The sequence below is a fragment of the Amblyraja radiata genome, chromosome 24 (genome assembly GCF_010909765.2).
Source record: "Amblyraja radiata isolate CabotCenter1 chromosome 24, sAmbRad1.1.pri, whole genome shotgun sequence".
NCBI classification, from domain to species: domain Eukaryota; kingdom Metazoa; phylum Chordata; class Chondrichthyes; order Rajiformes; family Rajidae; genus Amblyraja; species Amblyraja radiata.
In genome coordinates this window covers 34,848,790-34,872,586 of record NC_045979.1, presented here as the reverse complement: position 1 = coordinate 34,872,586, position 23,797 = coordinate 34,848,790, and the positions used below count along the sequence as shown (strand labels likewise).

The window sequence follows — 23,797 nt, the reverse complement described above, 5'->3', positions numbered from 1 at the left end:
GAGCGGCAACAATGATTATTATGTTAGTGCTAAACGTGTATGTATATCTTACCTACAATGCCTGAATAAATAAATTGTTTATTCATGACGTTTGTGCCTCTACAATGCTTTTAATGCTGTGATCAGTTAACCAATCATTGATTACCACAAAAGTTGCTGATATTTGTCACGTATTCAAGTTATTCTTCTTTCCACTTTTGAAGAGTGCTTCAGTTTCTTATGGAAAAGAAGAAGGTTGTAATTATATCCCAAATTAGAATGTGCATGCTCATGAAGCAACATTACATGTTTTAATGTGTTCTGAAAGAGTCACTGAACTTGGCTAAATTTGACTAACCATCAAATTTAATTTCTAATCTATATACTTTATGTAATTGATTTATGGAGAGGTTTGATAAGTTTCCACAACACTGAGCATTCTGGTTTGCGAATGCATGAAAGTGATATGTTTTCAATCATTTCTATTAGAAATACAAGAGTTCAGCGTGATTTGAATTGTAACTCAAGTTCAGAGATTCAGTATGTAACCAGGCCGTCAGCCCATCAAGTCCATGCCAACCATTGATCATCCATTCACTCTAGTTCTAGGTTATCCCACTTTCTCATCCACTCCCCACATTTTAGGAGCATTTTAGAGGTCAATTAACCTGCAAACCCCAAATGTCTTTGGATGAGAGGGGAAACTAGAGCACGCAGAGGAAACCCATTGTGCCTTCCTCTACAGTGCTATCCACTGTGGGGGGATGATTTTTTTGTCAAATTGTAGTCCTGTAGGTCTGTGTCCAAGATGGCTGCCGTGAAGAGAGAGTGGACGCTGGCGCGCTTTGGCTGCCGCTGCTCTCTTTTCACACTGTGTTTTTGATTTTCTGTTTTTGGATTGAATTCTGTTTTTAATTTGTGTCACTGTGATGTCTTTAATTACTTGTTTAATTCCGATTATATGTTTTTATTCCGATTACTATGTAAGGTGTCCTTGAGATGTATGAAAGGCGCCCATTAAATAAAATTTATTATTATTATTATTATGTGATCACAAGGTGAACATTCAAACCCCTCACAGATAGCACAAGAGGTCAGGATTGAATCCAGGTCTCTGACACTGAGGCAGCTGCTCTACCAGCTGCACCACCGTGCTGCCCTTAGTTGAATGATATTTCATGTTTAACACACGTCATAAATGTTCAGTCCAGTCAGGTTGTTAATGTGAAAGAAGGAACTGCGTTGAGATGTGCGGGATGGAGGTTTCAGTGCTGACACATTGTGGACCCTTGCTGTCAGTGCAGTTTCTCCCACATTGCAAAGGTTTAGTTTAGTGAAGTTTCCCCGGCATAAATGTAATGCAGAAAGGATTGAGTGGTTTTTATTGTAACAACAGGAATTTTTAAAGTCTTGACACTCGCACCAGGTTTTATTAGTTGTGTTCCATGAACTTAAATGTGTTGATTTTAGAATTCTTATTCTTGTTTGCAGATCTTATTACTGCCACAATCTTCCTTATTTCTGTAATCCCTTCTGGGGTATCTGTGCTTTTCAAATTCTGAACTCTTGTCTAATGTTTTTAAATCAGCCCAACATCAGTGGATTTGCTTTTAGCTGTCAAAGCCGCTTCGCTCCATCAAAGTCGCTTAATTGATTTATCTAACATGCGGATCAAGAGGCATATTGATGAAAGATACTTAACTAAAAGTCAAGAAAACAAGGATGTATGGAATTAGTAACATTAGTTCTGGTAGTTCTACTTTTCTCTTCACTACAGTTACGTTTAATTGTGGAGTTATCCAGCACAAATACCTTAGCTCACCTTGTCTATGCTGACCAAGTATCTAATCCATAGAAATACCACCATACATGAGAATCTGATCTAAAGTCCTTTATGCCAAGACATTTCAAGCAGTCATCTACGCTTTTGCAAACTTAGTTTATTATAACATTGTCCAGATCCAATATGTTCCAGAAAATGTGTTTCTTACAGAATTAGTAACAAGAGCAAACAATTTACATGATTAATCTAAACAGGCCCATTCATGCTCTGATATTCCTGACAATGTGCATAAATCTTCAATAGTCCTTGATATTACTTAGCCAGGACCATAGTTTGATACAAAGTCTGCTCAATCATTCCATTCTCAAGAGAAAACAAAAACAGTGTCTCACATCCTTTCTGCTGTTCCACAGCCCTGACCCCAAGTGTTGACCCATCTTCTTAGTTTTAGTGATTAGCATCACTTTATATATATACACATACATATATACACACACATGATTAACATATTCCTGTCACATGACTAGCAAACAATCTTTAATTAAGTACAACACATTAATTATTACCTCACCAGTGGAATATAAACAATGGTACTTGCACATATCAAAAAGTATTAATAAACTAAGTAGATGTATAATACCACTATTCTAAACAGATTACAATGTTTTTGCTGCCTTCCACATCATACTACATAGATACTTTTTAAATGCTGCGAGAGGATGTACCTCCATCATCCATTCAAGTAATGCATTCCAGTTTGCAACCCTCCTCTGCAAAGTTCATTCACAGATCCCCTCTAAACGTCTTCATCTTTCCCTTATCCCCATGCCCCTAGTTTTAAACACCTCTGTTATAATCTACCCAAGTCTGTCCTTGTTAATTTTTTATTCCCCTCAGCCTCCACACTCCAAGGTTATCCAGTCTTTTCTTATAACTTGTTCTTATCAAGTCCACATCACAAGATTAGAAATTGTTCAGCCAGAGTTGAACACACTTCTCGGCATATGCATACAATGGCGTCTTGCGCTTCTTGTGTGTAGTGGTGGAAGGATTGGTGGAAACAGGGCCACGACGTGAAGGCTCTTTCCATGACCTCTCCTTATAACTGAAAGGCTCCATCCCAGCTTAACCAGTCTCTTTATAACTGGAAGGCTCCATCCCAGGCAACATCCTGTTGAGTCTCCACTCATCCTGTTGAGTGGACTTTGAGTCCTTCTCATAGAATGGCGACCATCTTACAGTACAGCTGTGATCTAATCAAAGTTTTACATAATTGTACTTGCACTTACATTCCTTGCCTTGACTAATGAAGGAAGGTGTCTGATATGCCTTCTTCACCACCTTACTTACTTGTGCTGATCTTCATTAATCCTTTGTCTTGTACACCAAACTCAATTTATCTCTCAATCTCCCAAGGGACTGCCATTAATTGTACATCTCCCATTCTTGTAATAGTAAGGACATTATATTATACAGATATAATATTCCTATAGTTGTCACATATTATTGAACTGCATACACTGGCAATTAATAAAACCCAGACAATGCTGGATCAACTAGAATTTGCAAATAAGGGTGGAGATTTGTCCTTAGAATGAAGAAAGAGGAAACATCCTGGTACCTACATCGTAGGGGAATATCCTGATGCCTGGCTTAAATAAAGTCAATCTCAATATTAAATTAATGGGGTGGAAACCTGGGAGACCTTGAGTAATACCTCAAAAATGTTCTTTTACCTACAGGCAAAATGCATTATTTTATCAATCTTCTCTTCCCCCTGCCCCTTGCCCCCCTCCACTCACCACACACATTTTCAGTATTTTACTCACTATTATTTTGTTTATAATTCAAGTATTATGTTTGAATAGATAACACTCATCAGGGCATGCAGATAGATGCATTTAGCATTACTATTTTACAGCCTAATGCTGACATATTTAATTTACGTGGAACTGCTTTTTAATAGATTTTTGTGACAAGTTTTATGATTTATGATCACTGAGCCCGACAGCAGTCAAAACCATTCACCTCTGTGTTAATGTTTTGCAAAGGATGGTTTTAATGAAACAGCAACATTGATAAATAAAGTCTAGTTCCCAGAGCAAGGTATATTGGGAACTTGATTTTTCTAATGTTCCCATGAAGCATTTGTAGTTATTTTTTATCAAACACCCTTATTGTTCAGAGTGTTTTTTCTCCTCACCACAAGAACATTTGTTCCATATCAAAATGACAGTGTTGAAATTGAGCATTACCTGAGTAGCAAGAGCCATGTATCATTTTCAGTGCAGGGCATTGTATGTAAACAACTAAGTTCACTACTGATTTTCCATAAGCCTATTCTTTTGTCAAATATTCTCATGTAATAATGGCAATTTAATTAAATAATTTTACACATATTTGTATATTACATTTATATATTTTCAAGAGTAAACATCAAACAAGGTAAGCGTATTAGTTTTATTTATGCAAAGTATTGTTGAAATATAGATATTTTGGTAGCTGAGGATGGAGATGGCAGGATTATAGATTGCACCTTGATATCAGAATACCAAGAATGTCCTTTTTTCATTACGCACCTGGGAAAAGGGTTGTAATTTGGAAGGATTGCAACTCTCCAAATATTTTGTGTGCAGTACTAACTATTCATAAATAGCTATTGTCTGGAAAGTTTCCATGAGAAAATTAATTAGATGTTTATGTAGGCATGGGCAAAACAAGTAACAAATAAAACTTAAATATTTGCTTGAATGACGAAATGAAATCAAAACATACCATTCCATGGTTTCATTATTGTTATAATTTCCTAATTATATTAGACTTGCAAGTTAAGTGGGAGTTGGAAGATATCTGCTCTTCCACGGGCTAAAGCTCCTCAAGGCTGGAAAAGGCGCCTGCTTTTTTTTGCTTGGTATACCATTCAAAATGATGACTCAACTCACCCATCCCACCCCATTCTTACATCCCTCAGCAGATAACAAAAGCAGCAGAGTTCTATTTTTTTCACAACCTATCCTCAACTGAACACCTCCGTGGCCTCAACTGAACACCTCAGTTGCGCAAATTGGAGGAAGAGCACCTCGTATTTCGCTTTATTGGCTTTCACCCCAGCGGTATGAACATTGACTTCTCTAACTTCAAGTAGCCCTTGCTTTCCCTCCCTCTTCCCAGTTCTCCCACCAGTCTTACTGTCTCCGACTACATTATATCTGTCCCGCCCACTCCCCTTACATAAGTCTGAAGAAGGGTCTCGACCCGAAACATCACCCATTCCTTCTGATGCTGCCTGTACCGCTGAGTTACTTCAACTTTTTGTGTCTACCCTCAACTGACCATAGCCAACCTGGCTTATCAGTTCTAAAAAAAATTCCACACCCAAGCCACCAATTTCCATATCCAAACCTGCCATAAATAAAACAATCTCAAGATGCTATTTTTCAGATAGAGAATGAACCATCAATTGGGGCGGCACAGCTGGTAGCGTTGCAGGTTCACAGTGCCAGAGACCCGTATTCGATCCTGACCTTGGGTGCTGGGTGTTTGTGTGATGTTTGCATGTTCTCCATAAGACCGCATGGGTTTCCTTCATGTACTCCGGTTTCCTCCCAGATCCCAAATACCTGATAATTTGTAGCTTAATTGGCATCTCTAACTTGTCCCCTAGTAGGCAGGGAGTGGTTGCGAAAGTGGGATAACATAGAACTAGTGTGAATGAGTGATTAATGATTGGTGAGGAATTGGTAACCCTTCGATCAATCAAACAATCAAATATTGGTGAAGAATAGCGAGCGCATGTTATGATACTCAGCAAACTATTCTGACCTGTATAAAGTTCGGAGCTGGGCCAACTCATCCTTAATTTAAAGGTTTTATCAGGATATGAACCTGACCCAATCCAAAACCATCAGAAAAACAAGGTATCTGGGCAGCTGATCTAAATCATACAGAACAAAAAGGATTTTCCTGATTTTGAATGTCTAGATCTCAATGTTGTTCACGGTTCACCAAGTAGGTAAAATATACAAAGTTCCCAATTCTCTTTGAACATCTTTTTATGGACACACCATTAATTATACACCAGCATTAATGTTGAGGCTTGCACTTATTTTACCAAGTAAAAAAAATAATTTTGATATTTGTGTAATCCTCTGAGAAAGTCATAAAATTAACTGTGGATCTCACATTACAAATGTAAGTGGATAAGAAATGGGAGCAGACGTAGGTCATGCATTCCCTTGAGCCTGCTGCATTATTTGAAATGCTTCGTCAGTTCCACTTTCTGGCCAGTCTCCATCTGTCTCACTTTGCTCACAGAGAGTCTTACAGGATGGAAACAGGCCCTTCGGCCCAACTTGCCCACTGAGGCCAACATGTTCCATCTACACTAGTCCCACCTGGCTGTGTTTAGCCCATATATACCTCTAAACCTGACCTATCCGTATACCTGTTTAAATGTTTCTTAAATGTTGCAATAGTACCTGTCTCAACTCCCTCCTCCATCAGATTGTTCCATACACCCACTACCCTTTGTCTGAAAATGTTCCTGTGTCAAAACTTTCTCAAGGTTTATGGATATCTCCCTTAAATAATGTGTTAATTGACTGATGGCTAGGGCTTTGGATCTGTTCTGTCTGTGTAGTATGGAATGGATTTGCATTACTTGTCAATGGATTTTGGTCGCTGTGTGTATTGGCAGCACAGGGCTGAAACTGATTCCATGTTCCCTGGGGTTTCATAACTGAGTGAAGGGATTTCTGCTCATCACTGCAGTAAATGGGCGGAGACTTAAAACTGAGATTGTGTACTACTGAAACCCTGCAGGCAAGCAGGCAGACTTCCTGGCCCCATTTGGGGGAGGTAATTAAAAAGCCAATTCCTTCTGTCCCAGCCTGCAGTGTTGATTAACAATGCAAAGTACTGGAGGAACTCAGTGAGTCAGGCAATATTTGTGGAAGAAATAGACAGACGATGTCTGGGTGGGGGCCGTCTGCGAACTTTACATTTTGCTTAAGATTCCAAAATCTGCAGTTCTGTGTGTCTGTAGTATTGATTGATACCTGTTCTTGAAAACATGACAAGTTACCCTGGTCACCTAATTGTAAGTACCTGCACATGATGCACTACAAATGCCAATACTTATCTGGAAATGGACATAGAGTCTGATTTTTAACGAGATAATGAATGTGTACGACTAGAAGGACACGGGGTGGATGGGAAATTAATACGCTGGACATCGAGCTATTTATCAAATCGCCGTGAGCGTAGACGTGGCTTTCTTTTGTGATCTACACTGCAGCCTTGGAGGGAAATGACAGACTACGTTGCGCCTTGAAGGTGGATCACGAACTGAATCGTCGTCTGTCCATTTCCCTCCACAGATGCTGCCTTACTTGGTACATGTGACAATAAACTGACCTTGAAACTTTGAGTCCCTCCAGCAATTTGTTTTTGCTCAAGATTCGTGCAACTGCAGACGATTGTGTCAGCATTATACATCAACTTCTCGGGAACTGTGCCTGCACGGTGAAGTGAAGTGGACGAAGGATCACGACCCGAAACGTCGCCTGTCCATTTCCCTCCACAGATGCTGTCTGGCCTGCTGAGTTCCTCCAGCACTTTTTTTTTGCTCGTGATTCTTGTATTAGCAGTGTCTTGTGTCTGCATTATAGATAGCCGCAACTTCTCCGGGACTGTGTGTGTGTGTGCGCGCATCGTGCGTGGCTTGGGCGAGCCCCTCCTCTCTCTGCCAGCTGGAAGGTGGCAGTGATTGTTGCTACCATCGGGCTGTTTAAAAGCAGCTCGGTGCTGAGGCTGAGGACTTCCGTTGATTTGCTGATTTGCTCCCCGTGGACAAAACGGGGTCTGGCAAAGCAGAAAAAAATCCAGCCGCTTCCATCAGATGACTGCAATAATCCCATCCATGTCTCGTCTGTTTTCGTTATTAATTTCAACCTAGTAGAGGAAACGAGTCTAGAAAATCTAGCACAGCATCGCCTCGCAACCCCCTCCCCCATCTCTCTCCCTCCCTCTTGGTGAGTAGCACAAATACAAAAAGTTGCAGTTTTCTGTAGTGCTAAAAAATAAAATTAATAATGTATAAGTTGCAGGTATTGTATTGCAGTGCTGCATTTTGGTAATTAAACCCGGAATGCTGAGAAGGCACGTTCAATATAATCGTGCAATGCTTCTCTATGAAACCAGAATAGCCTTCGTCTCTGCATTGCGTGGTCTCATTCGCTCAACCGCAGCTTTCTCTTGATGTGCACTAATTTATTAACTGCAAGAGGTAACTGATATTTGCGGTTAAATAATGTAGCTGTTTTTTGACTAGGTTATGCAACGGTGATTGCACCATAAAGGATTTAATATGGTGGGTGCACTTGCTGTAGATGTCCACTTGCCCATCGAGTGTCTGAATGCCGAGTTTCTCTGGGTTGAATTTGTAATCCAGTTCTGAAAGCCCGTCCATTCGGCGGAGATGTACCTTTTAATCGTACGTCTGAGGCGACTGACTGCCGTTCATCCTGCGGTTAGCTGCCGCATCCTGTGTAATAGGTGTCATTAATTTCTGTTTTTATGGAATACATGGACATTAATGTAAAGCTTGCCTTGTTTAAAGTTTTAGTAACTTGTGGATGAAACACGGTCATTCTATTTTGTGGGAAGATTCTTAAATGTGCGATTTGAAAATTACAGAACATTTTCAGATTTAAAATGCGAATTTTTAAGGTAGCTTTATTGATTTTATTAAAACGCATTTCACAAAGTAGTTGCATTTGATGCACAATTGCACCTACAGTGCCCTCCATAACGTTTGGGACAAAGACCCATCCTTTATTTATTTACTTCTGTACTCCACAATTTGATATTTGTAATAGAGAAAAAATCACATGTGGTTAAAGTGCACATTGTCAGATTTTATTTAAGGCCATTTTTAAACATTTTGGTTTCACCATGTAGAAATTACAGCTGTGTTTATACATAGTTCCCCCATTTCAAGGCACCTTAATGTTTGGGACACATTGCTTCCCAGGTGTTTGTAATTGCTCATGTGTGTATAAATGCCTCCTTCATGCAGGCAGGGCCGGCCTTAAGCCAATTGGACCGATTGCTCCCAAATGGGCCCCGCGCCTAAGGAGGATAGACGGGGAGGGGGTGTGAGGGGGAATGGAGAAGGGGGAGGTGGTTCACGGTCCCGGGGCCGGGCTCCCGTCCCTCCAGTCGCCGTGCTTCACGCACACAGCCCCGGCTCTACCCCTCTCTCTCCCCGGGAAGACGTGGTGAACAATACAGGGAGGGCCGGGCCGGGGGTTGGAGCAATGTTTACAAACCTCGGCCTTAGCTCGCACCCATTCGCCCGGAACCTGGCATCCGCTCCTGCCGCTGGCCCTCTCCCTCCCTTCTCTCCTCCCCTTCTATCCCTCCCTTTCCTTCTTCCCTCCCTCCCTTCTCTCCTTCCCTCCCTCCATCCTTTCTCTCTTTTCCCTTCTCTCCTTCCCTCCCTCCCTTCTTTCTCTCCTTCCTCTCTCTCTTTTCCCTTCTCTCCTTCCTCCCTTCCCTCCCTTCTCTCATTCCCTCCCACACACACAATGCACAGACAACTAACCCACACATCACGCACATACACCTAACACACACACACACACACACACACACACACACACACACACACACACACACACACACACACCCCTCCCTACCTAAGTAGAAGCCCAAAAGGGTAGCAGGAGGGCTGAAGCCCACCATTTAATGCCTTCAGTGGTTTTTCACCAATAGTTATTGTTTTTCCAGGATCTAATTAATTTCTTTTTTCATTTCACTGTCACTAAAACGTGGTATTGTAAATATGTACATTTCAGAGGTGATCTACACATTTTGTTTCTTACTTGTAGGCTTACATGTATGCAATTTTATATTAAAATGTAGCTTAGATCTGTTTGGTCCATTAACTCGCAGGCACTTTTTAAGCTCACATTTTGATTACTTTCCATTCTACCATAGAGATATAAAGTCTATAATAGACTTTATTTGTATTTCTATGATTCTGCAGACCTTGGCTGAGAACCTGGGGCTCACCAAAATTGTTCCCAATTGGGTCCCGCACCTCCAAAGGCCGGCCCTGCATGCAGGAATAAGAGAGCTCTCAGCATCTAGTTTTTCCTCCAGTCTTTCCATCATATTTGGAAACTTTAATTGCTGTTTATAAACATGAGGACCAAAGTTGGGTCATAGAAAGTGAAATAAACCATTATGAGACTGAGAAAGAAGAATAAAACTGTACATCAGCCAAACCTTAGGCTTACCAAAATCAACTGTTTGGGACATCATTAAGAAGAAAGAGAGCACTTGTGAGCTTACTAATCGCAAAGGGACTGGCAGGGCAAGGAATACCTCCACAGCTGATGACAGAAGAATTCTCTCTACAATAAAGGAAAATCCCCAAACACCTGTCAGACAGATCAGAAACACTCTTCAGGAGTCAGGTGTGGATTTGTCAATGACCACTGTCTGCAGAAGACTTCATGAACAGAAATTCAGAAGCTACACTGCAAGATGCAAGCCACTGGTTAGCCGCAAAAATAGGATGGCTAGGTTATAGTTTGCCAAGAAGTAATTAAAAGAGCAACCACAGTTCTGGAAATGGTCTTGTAGATAGATGAGATGAAGATTAACATATCAGAGTGATGGCAAGAGCAAAGTATGGAGGAGAGAAGGAACTGCCAAAGATCCAAAGCATACCACCTCATCTGTGAAACACGGTGGTGGGGGTGTTATGCCCTGGGCATGTATGGCTGCTGAAGGTACTGGCTCACTTATCTTCATTGATGATATAACTGCTGATGGTAGTAGCATAATGAATTCTGAAGTATATAGACACATCCTATCTGCTCAAGTTCAAACAAATTCCTCAAAATTCATTGGCCGGCGGTTCATTCTACAGCAAGACAATGAATCCAAACATACTGCTAAAGCAACAAAGGAGTTTTTCAAAGCTAAAAAATGGTCGATTCTTGAGTGGCCAAATCAATCACCCGATCTGAGCCCAATTGTGCATGCCTTTTATTTGCTGAAGAGAAAACTGAAGAGGATTAGCCTCCAAAACAAGCATAAGCTAAAGATGGCTGCAATACAGGCCTGGCAGAGCATCACCAGAGAAGACACCGAGCAACTGGTGATGTCCATGAACCGCAGACCTCAAGCAGTCATTGCATGTAAAGGATATGCAACAAAATACTAAACATGATTGCTTTCATTTACATGACATTAGTGTGTCCTAATCATTATGGTGCCCTGAAATGTGGGGACTATGTATAAACACTGCTATAATTTCTACATGGTGAAACGAAAATGTATAATAATGGCCTTTATTAAAATCTGACAATGTGCACATTAACCGCACGTGATTTTTTTTTTCCTATTACAAATCTCAAATTGTGGAGTACAGAGATAAATAAATAAATTATGGGTCTTAGTCCCAAACATTATGGAGGGCACTGTATATGTGATGTGACTGTATATGTGATTTGTTTTCCAATCGTATTAATTCATCAAATGCACTCAACTAAGCTTTTTTTTCATTATTCAGTTGGAATAGGGGAAAGGTGGTAACACTTAAATCTATTTATAAATTGATCAGGCATGATTTGTGCAGAGAAAGTGATTTTAATCAGAAAATAAAGTAGATAATTGTTAACCAAATATAGAGACCTGGAAAATGGCCAGGAGGGGAAATAACTAAAAATAGATGCTCTTATAAGATAGGAGACAGGAGCGTCAAACGAGAGAGGAATGATGTTGCAAGAAAAAAAATGAATGGGCGTGTTAAGCAGCAAAAGATGGATTCTAAGACACAGTTGCAGAATTGTTACCAGCAAATGGTTATGACTCGAATAGTTGGTACAGAATATTGTATGGCAAGCATGGAAAGTTGGGATGTGTTATTAGAGCTATCCATTTTTATTTCTATCATATTACTCTTGCGTTTGACTTTTGATTTGAAAATGTAACAAATGAGTGTTACTTCCATTGACTGGGTGTTCATCTCCAGCTCTGTATAATTTAATCAAGTAAACATAATTATTACATTTGTTAACTATCAAATGTCATAATATTGCCATGCTTTATGATATGTAACATCTGATTCTTCTAACCATTTTCTAGCCTCTGTTCTTTATGAAAAGCATTGGAATCTTATGAACAGTAGGTGAGGAACACTGATGCTTTGTACATCTAATGCCATGACTAAACATTTCTTTGGCCATGAGATTTGCATAATCCGGCCTGCTGGATCTTTGCATCAGTATGATTTTATTTGCAAAGGGTGTTGGCTTCTTTAACTTAATTTTTTTAGTATAGGATTTTTTGGGAACTTTTTTACAATTAAAATTGTTCTTACGAATCTAAATGTGTTGCATGCGATAAAACATTCAAAGTAAATGTATGCAATACATGTTTACAATTTGAGACTTTTTAGTAATTGAAATATTCACTTTGGACATTAATTTTGAGCTGAAACTTAGACATTTATGGATTTAAAATTTAATATTGTAACAATAAAAATGCCTGCGAGTTCCTCCATAAGAGTAACAGATTTAAAGTATGATTTTTAAACTTACGACCACTAAATTTGATCTGGTTGCTAAAGATCTAAGTTGCACACTAATGAGAGAAGAAACACTTTAATTTCAGAATTTCCTTTGGTTGGTGAAGTGTGCACTGCATGATAAGGTTCTGATACATTTCTTCAGATTGCTTTACACTGCCTTCACTGTTGCTCTATGTAGATAATGTTTTCATGACATCAAACAAAGAAAAACTTTATGTGGAAATGCATTAGAGAAATATTATTAATAGAATGATGCAATATTCCCCGTGGGGACACGAGAACATAAGAAATAGAAGCAGGAGTAGGTCATTTGGCCCCTTGCACTTGCTCTGCCATTCAATAATGTATGGCTAATGTTTTCCTTAGTGCCACTTTCATGTATCCATATCTCTAATTCCCTTAATATCTAAAATTCTCTTGCTCTTCATCATGAATATCTGGATTACAAAAAAAGACACCCAGTGCTGGAGTAATTCAGCAGGTCAAGCACCATCTCTGAAGAATATGGTGACATTTCAGATTGGGATCCTTCTTCAGACTGTGTTCCCTTCATCTAGTTACCCTATTTAAAAAAATGTTTCAATGATATTGCCTTTCAATCTTCTAAACTGAATAGAATGTCAGGCCAATTTGTTTAATTTTTAAGAACAGAGGAACACATCAGGTCAGGTAGCATTTGTAGTGCGAAATGGACAGTCAACGTTTCGGGTTGGGCCCCTTCTTCAGACTATTTGAGTAGAGGGCAGCAAACTGCTAGAGGGAAGTCTGAACGGAAAAGGCCCATTTTGTTTAATTTCTTCTTGTATCAGAAACCGACCAGGAATCAATTTGGTAAATTTCATTGCACGTGCCCTATCACCTAGCTCAACTAAATCTCACTCAAGCCTCTCTGCATCCATTTTGCAACTCACTGTCACCCAGCTTTACTTGATCATTGATCTCCTCATCTAAATCACTGATAATGGATTGTTAGCAGCACATGCCCAGCACTGATCACTGCGACATCTGACAAAGTCTGCCAATCCAAAAATAGCCCAATTGTACCCTCTCTATTTCCTTTCAATTAACCAATCTTCATTCCGTAGCAATTTATGCTTCCCAGTCACATGTTCCGTTTAAAAAAAAATCCTTGTGCGGCATCTTATCAGAGGCCTTCCAGAAGTCCAGATTCATCACATTCACTAATTCTCCTTTAGCTACTTTGCTAGATACAGATTCAGCATATAGATTTGTTCATCATGATTTTGCATTTGTAAAGCCACATTGACTTTACACAGTCTTATGACAGTTTTTAAGTTACTACGGTTGCTGACCGGTTGCATTGTGGCTTGGTACGGCAACCTGAGCGTCCAGGAGCAGAAAAGGCTGCAAAAAGTCGTAACCACTGCCCAGTCCATCATCGGTTCTGACCTCCCTACCATCGAGGGGATCTATCGCAGTCGCTGCCTCAAAAAGGCTGCCAGCATCATCAAGGACCCACACCATCTGGCCACACACTCGTCTCTCCGCTGCCATCGGGTAGAAGGTACAGGAGCCTGAAATCTGCAACATCCAGATTCAGGAACAGCTTCTTCCCCACAGCCATCAGACTATTAAACACAACTTCAAACAAACTATGAACTATAACAACCTATTGCACTTTATCTGTTTACTTATATAGATAGATAGATAGATAGATAGATAGATAGATAGATAGATAGATAGATAGATAGATAGATAGATAGATAGATAGATAGATAGATAGATAGATAGATAGATAGATAGATAGATAGATAGATAATGGTATATGGACACACTGATCTGATCTGTATTTATGACTACAATATCCCGTTGTGCTGTAGCAATGCAAGAATTTCATAGTCCTATCTGGGACACATGACATAAACTCTCTTGACTCCCCAGGTTATGGCCTTTTGGGTTATGGCCTAAATTGGAGGTTTATTTGTTATTTATAAAACACTGAGTGTAATCAGCAGGTAAACACAATTATGAAAATATAGATGATAGACACAATGCTGGAGTAACTCAGGGGGACAGGCAGCATCTCTGGAGAGAAGGAATGGGTGACGTTTTGGGTTGAGACTCTTCTTCAGACTCAGAAATATCGAGCTCAAGTTGAAAATATGTGAATTTACATAGAGTTCCGATCTTTTTATCAGATTATTGTGAAATTGTAAAAATATGTTAACTGATGAATGATATCATAAATATTTAAAATTAAATCCTGCATTTAGTATTCAATTTCATAATAGGTTGGAATATGTTTGAGATCAGCAGCACAGACAGTGATTTAAATTGGATCTGACTTTTTTTCTGTTCTGCTTGCTTTATGTAGAGCGAAGTTCCACTGGGAATTCAATTTAGAATATTTTTGTGCATTCAAACTGAAAATGTATCATTTTTCTCCCTTTCTGTCAAGTAATGCTTTGGGCAACTTGTTTCATTATAAAACTCCTGTCATTCTTGATTTTCACATTCCATTCATCGAAGGTTTTTCATGGCAAGCCCTTCGTCGAACATGGTGTTATATAGCACAGAAACAGGCCCTTCTGCCCACAGTGTCACTGTTGCACATGATGCCAAATTAAACTAATCCTTTCTGCACATAACGCATGTCCCTTGATTCTCTGCATATTCATATGCCCATCTAAAAGCCTCTTAAACGCTACTCTCCCATTTACTTCACCATCACACCAACAGCGCACTCCAGCACCTATGACTCTGTGCCCCCCACATCTCCTTTAAACTTTGCTCCTCTCACTTTACAAGTGTACCGTCATTGTTTGTTGCACAGTGCCTGAAGATATTAACATGGCAAATTTTTGCTTTAGTAAATGCATGCTACAAATTTTGATCAAATCACACTCCCTTTTATCTCTTGTATCCTAGTTAGTGTAGAAAAGGTGACCTTGGAAGGCATTAGCTTGGCATGTTTTGTGGATGTTGCAGTGTTTCTCATTTTAGAATGCATTTTGGATGTTTTGACCTGCTGCAAAATGCAAATTAAGGATACGTGGTTATAAATCTCTGTCTTCATGAAAATACATCAGAATTTGCATTATGTCAAATGAAATGTACCCTTTTGTTTGTAAGTAATGCGCTACCATTAAATATTCTTTTTTTAGTCCATGATATTGAGATTATGAGACAAGATGTGGATCTGTGCTTGGCTTTACTTTCATATCCCACCGGATAATGGTTGATAATTTTAGCCTGATGGTGACATACAGTCTCCGAATGAACAGATGTGAATAACAGCTATGGTGAAAATAGAATACTGTTATATTCTGGAAAGTACTATTAATCAAAGAGGATTAGATTAAGGCCATTAATGGGAGGGATGGAGGAGATACTAGTGCTTGACAGGCTGGCTCTATTTACAACTTATTTCTGTTCACATTTGATCTTTCACAGATCTAAAATATTACACGGCTTTCTGCCTTTGGTGTGGCATGACCTTTTTTCAACGGTTACTAATAAACAATGTGGCCTTCAGAAGAGTCATTATGATAAAATTTGTTGATGCCCTTAATGGAATAATGAAATTTGAGGAAGTACGAGGAAAAATGTACCAAATTAGCATGGTCAAATGAGATCAATAGTGGCTACAATTTAATGTTGGGTGATAAATAGCATATGTAGGATGAATAAATGTAACACAGATGTACTGTGAATAGTATTCAAAGTAACTTTAAATGAATCGGAAAAGACAGATTATTTTTTGTGGACTCTAATCTGGACATCAAAGGATCTTTTTGTCATCAATAAGGTGTAAGTCAGGAGCATGATAGAATACTCTTTACTTGCCTGGATTGATGCAGTAACAATATTCTCAAGAAGCTCGTGCCTCTCCAGAACAGAGCAGCCTGTTTGATTGGCACACGATCAATTGCCCTCAACAGTCATTTCATCCACCATTGGTACATTGTGGCTGCAGTGTGTATTATCTACAAACTGCAATGCAGTTACTTGCCCAGGCTGCCCCAGCACCACTTCCCAAACCCATGACCTTTTACATCTAAAAGGACTGGGGCACAAGACACAGACTAATACTGCCATCTTTAGATTCCACTCCAACTATCCTCTATCCTCAATTACGAATATTTTGCCCATCCTTTTCATTGCTAGTGCAAGCTCCTGGAACTCTGGGGATTACCGTGACTACCATGAACCTCAAAGACAAAATGCTAGCAATGCATAGATCCCAAAAATGAAAATTCAAAAATATGTGATATGTACCTCAATCAATTCAAATCTGACCACTGAAATCACAAAAAATCTAAGTCATGGAGTAAATTTGGAAACTGGATTTAAAACGTCATCCTTTGTTTCTTCAGCAAAATACATATATACATAACAGAAGCAATGTGTTGTCAATTCAGCTGGCCTCTAGATTGCTGGAGTTAATGTTTCAGGTCAAGAAAATGATATTCCACACTTCCCCTTTTAAAAAAAAATTCTCTAAATTATTTTGAAGATGCTGTCTGGGCTGCCAGGTGACCATCTAGAGGCTAACAATAAGACACACACCCAGGTCTGATCAACCAGCGGTGGGTCTGCCTCGACTGAGGGTGTCTTGTGATAAAAGGCCGAAACACCCAGTGACGTTGAGGTACACAACTGAAGATGTGTCTGATTGATAGCAAATTCACCTAGTGGTCATACACAAGAATGTCAATTGTAGTGAAATCTTAGGGATTGTAACACCCTGTCCTACTAATCAATCTGAATTCTTCAATAAGATCACCTTAAAATTAAATGTACATTTGAAAATTATACTGTTGTTTTTCTGCAATCACACCAACCTAGGTTTTGTATCTATTTAACTGTGTGACTAAACCTCAACTTGCCATGGTCACAAGATCCAGCACTGAAAAGCATTAAATGTGTAATGGCCAAATAAGTCATTTATTAAGCAATAGATGACCTGGGATAATTTACTATTTCCTAGGAAGATATGAAAAATAAAGTAAAACCTTGACAGTCCACTATTTGACTATTTGGAAATTCCATTGGCTCAACATTTGGCTCACCGGATTATGTTTTTGCGTTTTTAGAGATACAACACGGAAACAGGCACTTCGGCCCACCGAGCCTGCACCGACCAGCAATCTCCGCACATTAACACAAGCCTACACGCACTAGGGACAATTCTTTTACACTTATACCAAATATATTAATGATCTGGATGAGGGAATTGAAGGCAATATCTCCAAGTTTGCGGATGACACTAAGCTGGGGGGCAGTGTTAGCTGTGAGGAGGATGCTAGGAGACTGCAAGGTGACTTGGATAGGCTGGGTGAGTGGGCAAATGTTTGGCAGATGCAGTATAATGTGGATAAATGTGAGGTTATCCATTTTGGTGGCAAAAACAGGAAAGCAGACTATTATCTAAATGGTGGCCGACTAGGAAAAGGGGAGATGCAGCGAGACCTGGGTGTCATGGTACACCAGTCATTGAAAGTGGGCATGCAGGTGCAGCAGGCAGTGAAGAAAGCGAATGGTATGTTAGCTTTCATAGCAAAAGGATTTGAGTATAGGAGCAGGGAGGTTCTACTGCAGTTGTACAGGGTCTTGGTGAGACCACACCTGGAGTATTGCGTACAGTTTTGGTCTCCAAATCTGAGGAAGGACATTATTGCCATAGAGGGAGTGCAGAGAAGGTTCACCAGACTGATTCCTGGGATGTCAGGACTGTCTTATGAAGAAAGACTGGATAGACTTGGTTTATACTCTCTAGAATTTAGGAGATTGAGAGGGGATCTTATAGAAACTTACAAAATTCTTAAGGGGTTGGACAGGCTAGATGCAGGAAGATTGCTCCCGATGTTGGGGAAGTCCAGGACAAGGGGTCACAGCTTAAGGATAAGGGGGAAATCCTTTAAAACCGAGATGAGAAGAACTTTTTTCACACAGAGAGTGGTGAATCTCTGGAACTCCCTGCCACAGAGGGTAGTCGAGGCCAGTTCATTGGCTATATTTAAGAGGGAGTTAGATGTGGCCCTTGTGGCTAAGGGGATCAGAGGGTATGGAGAGAAGGCAGGTACGGGATACTGAGTTGGATGATCAGCCATGATCATATTGAATGGCGGTGCAGGCTCGAAGGGCCGAATGGCCTACTCCTGCACCTAATTTCTATGTTTCTATGTTTCTATACAAACCCAAGCCAATTAACCTACAAACCTGTACTTCTTTGGAGTGTGGGAGGAAACCGAATATCTCAGAGAAAACCCAAGCGGTCTTGGGGAGAACATATAATCTTCGTACAGACAGCACCCGTAGTCGGGATTGAACCCGGGTCTCTGGCACTGCAAGCGCTGTATTGAGGCAGCAACTCTATCGCTGCGCCACCTTTCTGCACTGCCTTCTAAATTACGAGGGCTCCAGATCCCAAGCAGTCTTTAAATTTACTGAGTTAATTGGGAAATATTATAAACTGTGTAATACCAAACATTTTTTTTCCAATTTGTTTTAGGTATTTCAGTAATCCAGAAAACCTGCTGTCCGGATAAAATGCTAAATAAACATTTTTCAGTGTGAACGTTAGATGCTGCAAGCACTTTCATTTACAAACACGATGAAGTAACTGTTTTTCAGTAAAGTATTGGAAAAATCAAGACTCGCTTTATTGGAGATGTCCGAAGAAGGCGTTCTCAGTTTCTAATGAAGTATATTTAGGCATTGTTTGAACAAATAATGGATTCATGTAATTTTAATTTTATTTTGGAAAATATGGTTGCACAGTATGCCTATGAGTAGCCATGGCTGTAAGGTTCTTTTTCCCTCCAGCAGCCTAAGGTATTTTCGGAGTTGTTGATTTTAACAGGAATACAATGCTGAAAGTTTCACATCTTGCATTTACAGCATGTAAGCATCATTGAATAGTCCAACCATCACAATGTCCTTGAGAGGGTGGTGATGATCCACCTTCTTGAACCACAGGCTCATCCTGGTGAAAGTGTTCACAGTGCTGTTCAGTTAAGTGTTCCATGATTTTTGAGCGAGCAACGAGGTTGGAACAAAACAGTTTGGTGAGATCAGAATAGTTTTGTAACTTGCAGGGAAACGTGTAGAACAGACAGTGGTATTTATACGCATCTGCCACCCTTGTTCTTCTAGATCAGTTATGTTCAACCTGGGTCGTGCGGCATCTTTATCAGAAGTTGCCGGGGGAATAGTGGTGGTGGGGGGGGGGGGAGGGGAGATACCAATAATATAGCAAGTTAGTGAGGCTTTATTAATTTAGTTAGAAAGTTGCACAAAAAGTAAAATACATACTTCCCATATTAACTGTCACAGCCTTAGGTCTGCCAGCAAGTTTTAGGCCAATATTCCTGATCTCTTAATACATTGGCATGTATTTTGCTGGTTGCTACTAAATGGGGTTCTCATTCTAGATGGAGAAGTCATGGGCTTGGGAAATATTGCTTAACAAGCTCTGATATTTTGCTGATGTGTATTGTGTTAATGATGGACGGAGTGAATATATAAAGTGGTGGATGGAGTACCAATTAACTGATTCTGGTTTACACTAAATATGGTTACAAAATGTTGGAGTAACTCAGCAGGCTAGGCACCACCTCTGGGAAAATGGATAGGAGATGTTTCGGGCCTGGACCCTTCTTCAGACATCTTGGCTTAAGCCTTGCATTTGGTGAACTCTATAGAGTTTGAATGTAAAACACTTGCCTCAGAATAGCCAGCATTTTGATATGATCTTGTGTGTTTGTGGTGGATCAACTAAAATTGTATCATGTAATTTAATTATGAATAGATGCATAATTATTTGGCATTGACTGAGAAAACTTGGGAATATGAAGGGCTAATGTTTTAGTTGATGTAGGTATTCCCAACCTTGTCGTAGTTTGTCATCCGATCCAGTAAAGCAACCTTCTCTATTTTTCTTGGAAGTGACCAGTTGTAATCTCAAATTGCTGGACTGTTTTGCTTATAATATTTGCTGCATATCTCTATACTTGTAATAGAATATGTATTGACTGACACTGTAGCTTGCCAACACAAATATGTTGGCTGGCTTGGCAGGGTATCTCCATATTCGAAAGAAACTGATCTGTTCAGCCTGGTTTGGGTTAGTTTTGTCAGTTAGCCAAGAGAGTAGCACTGTTTTTGTGTAATTGAAATCAAGCAGTCAAGGCTTGTGAAAATTAACAGAGAGAAAGCCTCTGGAAAGACAGAATCACAAATTGATTATGATGCTTAATAAACTGCAGGAAGTTTTTCAGTGGTTTAAGAAATAACCGTAATTATATACGGTCAGTATAGTAGTCATTTTGAATTTAGATTGGATGCTACATCCAGTGCATTGTGATTTTGTTTAACACTCGAGATGCATTCCAGAAGTGAGAATGCTAAAGGAATTATGTTAAAATAGTTCAATAAAACATTAGTGTACTGAGATGTGCTACAGACAGACAGCACTACTATGCTGGAATATTGACTAACACCTGCCTTCCTTGTTGCTGCAAGTTGTTGTGCGAACATCCTGGCATAAACATTGCCCTCTGCTGCTGTGCAAGGAACTTGGGTGTTGTGAACCCGGTGCGAATTCAGCAATTGCTCCGTGGGAAGAGCCTGGCTGGGGGCTGTAATTGGAAGTGCTGAGATGGGAGCACTGGCCTGTATATCATAATCATACTTAATTAGCCAAGTATGTTTTGCAACGTATGAGGAATTTGATTTGCCATGCAGTCATACCAATAAAAAGCAACAAAACACACAAAATACATTTTAACATAAACATCCACCACAGTGACCCCTCCACATTCCTCGCTGTGATGGAAGGAGAAAAAAAAGTTCAAACTTTTCCCTTCTTTGTCAGGGGTCTCGAGCCTTCCATTGATGGGACGATCTTGGGTCCCATAGCCGGCAATCGAGTCCTCCACATCGGGGTGATCAAGCTCCCGCATCGGATCATTCCGGATCTCAGCTCCAACGCGCTGGGTGATCGGATCCTGAGTCGGGGCTGGTTAGACGTCCTGCGACTTTGGAGCTTACCGACATCGGTCTCTACCCGAGACTGCGAGCTCCTCGATGTTGAACTCCGCAGGCCACGGTTGGAGCATCGATCCCACGCAAGGGATCCGATGGTAAGTCCACAGCCCCACGGTGGGGCTCAAAATCAGTCTCGAGCAAGGCCGCCAGCTCCATGATGTTAGGCCGCAGAGCGACCGGAGATACGATCCGGAAAACAGTCGCATCTCCGGCAAGGTTTGTGGTTTTAAAAAAAGTTCCCCCCCGACCCCCCCCCCCCCCCCCCCCCCCCACATAAAACCATCCAGAGAACATTAACACAAGCTTTTTAAAACACACTAAAAATAACAAAAAAGATGAACCAACAGACAGACCATTGGCGAGGCTGCCATCGCTGACGGCGCCACCTGGTGGAATATTGAGAGTGAAAAGGTTGTCCCATGTATAGACAGGCCAACAAGATCGTGTGATGTCCTTCATTATCACCTGTTTGATGTGATCAAAACTGTGTCCCCCTTCCCTTTTTTGACTTAACAGTGATTAGTCAAACGAGGAAAGGAGAGACAACAACATTCCATCTTGTTCCTTTCACCTTTGACAAGCCTTCCCTTTTATTTTTCACTTCCATTTCCCCTATTTCTCAACACCCAAAAATGTATTTTATTTCCGACCTACTCCTGTGCTAATAGAACATTGAACTGAAACATAAACTCTTTTCCTCTCCACTGATGCAGCCTAACTCAATTAAGCATCGTCCATTTTTGATTTCAGATTTTCAAGTTAATGCAGTATTTAACTTTTCTGCTAATAATGACAGTTCTTAATGAAGAGCATGATAAATCCCCAAAATAATCTAGCAGTGGTTTCATGTATAGTGCCTTTCAAAATTACAATATACTGAATTTGCTGAATCCATGATGTGAAATCTCTATCATAATGGGACAGACCTCTGCCTCAGTGGGCCAGATTCACTCAGTCAGTCCTGCCTTATTGAATGAAACTTGTGAGCACAGTTTTTCTCACACTCCCTGATTTCTTATCAGGGTTTTTTGGTCTATTGCAGACCCATCTCTGCATTTGCAGAAAAATTCTGCAAATTACCCCGATTAACAGTAAGTAAATACTAATTTTCAGAAATTATGTCTGTCACGGACACAGCTTAACCACAATTTTTTTTGTATTTCTTGTAATTTGTAATTTTGAATCTAATTCATAACATTTCAGTTTATTTGAATTCAGCTTCGAGAAGTCAATGTTTATGCTAATTTCAAATATATTTCAAACCAGACACAACACTAGTTCAAGTGGTTATTTCCTGATCTGCATCAACTAGTTGGATCTAGAAACCAGCTGGAACTGATTAGTAAAGGAGGCATAGGGATTTTTAAATGAATAAACATTAAAGCTTTGAAATTACGCTGTTAGCAATTTGAAAGGAAAAATGTGTTTAAAATAGTCCAAATGTTAATCAAAAATAAAAAAAAACCCTCAAATGGTGGAAATCAGAAATGAAAGAAAATTATAGAATTACCCAGCTGATCAGGCTGCATCCGTGAAGAAAGATTCAAGATTCAAGAGAGTTTATTGTCATGTGTCCCTGATAGGACAATGACATTCTTGCTTTGCTTCAGCACAACAGAACATAGTAGGCATTGACTAGAAACTAGAACAGAAACTGAGCTAATCATTCAGATTTATGAACCTTAATTAGAACGTGTTTAAAGCAAGTCAATTGAAATAGTATTCTACAGTCTGTCAATTTAAGGAGCGAGATTAAGCCATTCATTGATCAACAATGAATGAATAGCATTACATTCTTTGGATATAAAAACTGCCATAGGCTTATGAGGTGTACCCAGATTACAATCAGTTACTTCATGTACAGAGCAAGGATCTAATGGGTGATCAGCTCATAAATGGGAGGCACTATCATTCTGAAAAGTATTGCGGTATGTTGAATTGCAATAGAAATAGGCAATCCAGCCATTTATATCCAATCGTACAATGCCATTAGATCATGGCTGATTGGATGAATAAAGTTTTAAATATGGATGTAGTAAAGTATGGAAAGACTGAGCAGACTTTGTCTCTTTGGAAGTGCAGAACAAACACACCTAACTATATGGTAGAATCACAAGGAAAGCAGATGTTGGAACCTTGAGCAAATACAAAGTGCTGGATGAACTCAAGGTATGAAGCAAAATCTGTGGAGGAAATGGACAGTAGGCATTTCGGGTCGGGACCAGGAATCTTTCTCCCTCCTTTCCTAAATGTTATTCAGATAATCAAACTAGCCTGGTCTTTCCATATGGCACAGCAATTTTTCCCATCTTATCAGACTTTTTTTAAAGTTCAGAATGCCTCCCTTTCGATCACTCTATTGTTTTCTCAGTTATAATAAATAACTGTCTAATGCACTAGCTTATTGAATCAAAGCT

At 39.9% G+C, this 23,797-nt stretch overlaps 1 protein-coding gene across 5 annotated transcripts in view; it reads left to right on the top strand.

Annotated features, from left to right (window-relative positions):
* ampd2 (adenosine monophosphate deaminase 2) overlaps positions 1-23,797 on the top strand; it is a 118,583-nt gene that overhangs the window by 34,861 nt on the left and 59,925 nt on the right. The window contains exon 1 of one of the 5 annotated variants that reach the window (XM_033042900.1): positions 7,531-7,794. The exons of 3 other annotated variants lie outside the window; for them this stretch is intronic. Coding sequence is in view for 1 of the 2 variants with exons in the window: in XM_033042898.1 (XP_032898789.1) it covers positions 8,021-8,048 (28 nt within the window). In the remaining variant the exon portion in view is untranslated. Of the gene's footprint in view, positions 1-7,530; positions 7,795-7,992; positions 8,049-23,797 lie in introns of those variants that run through there. One more of the 5 variants, XM_033042898.1, reaches the window with a different exon arrangement.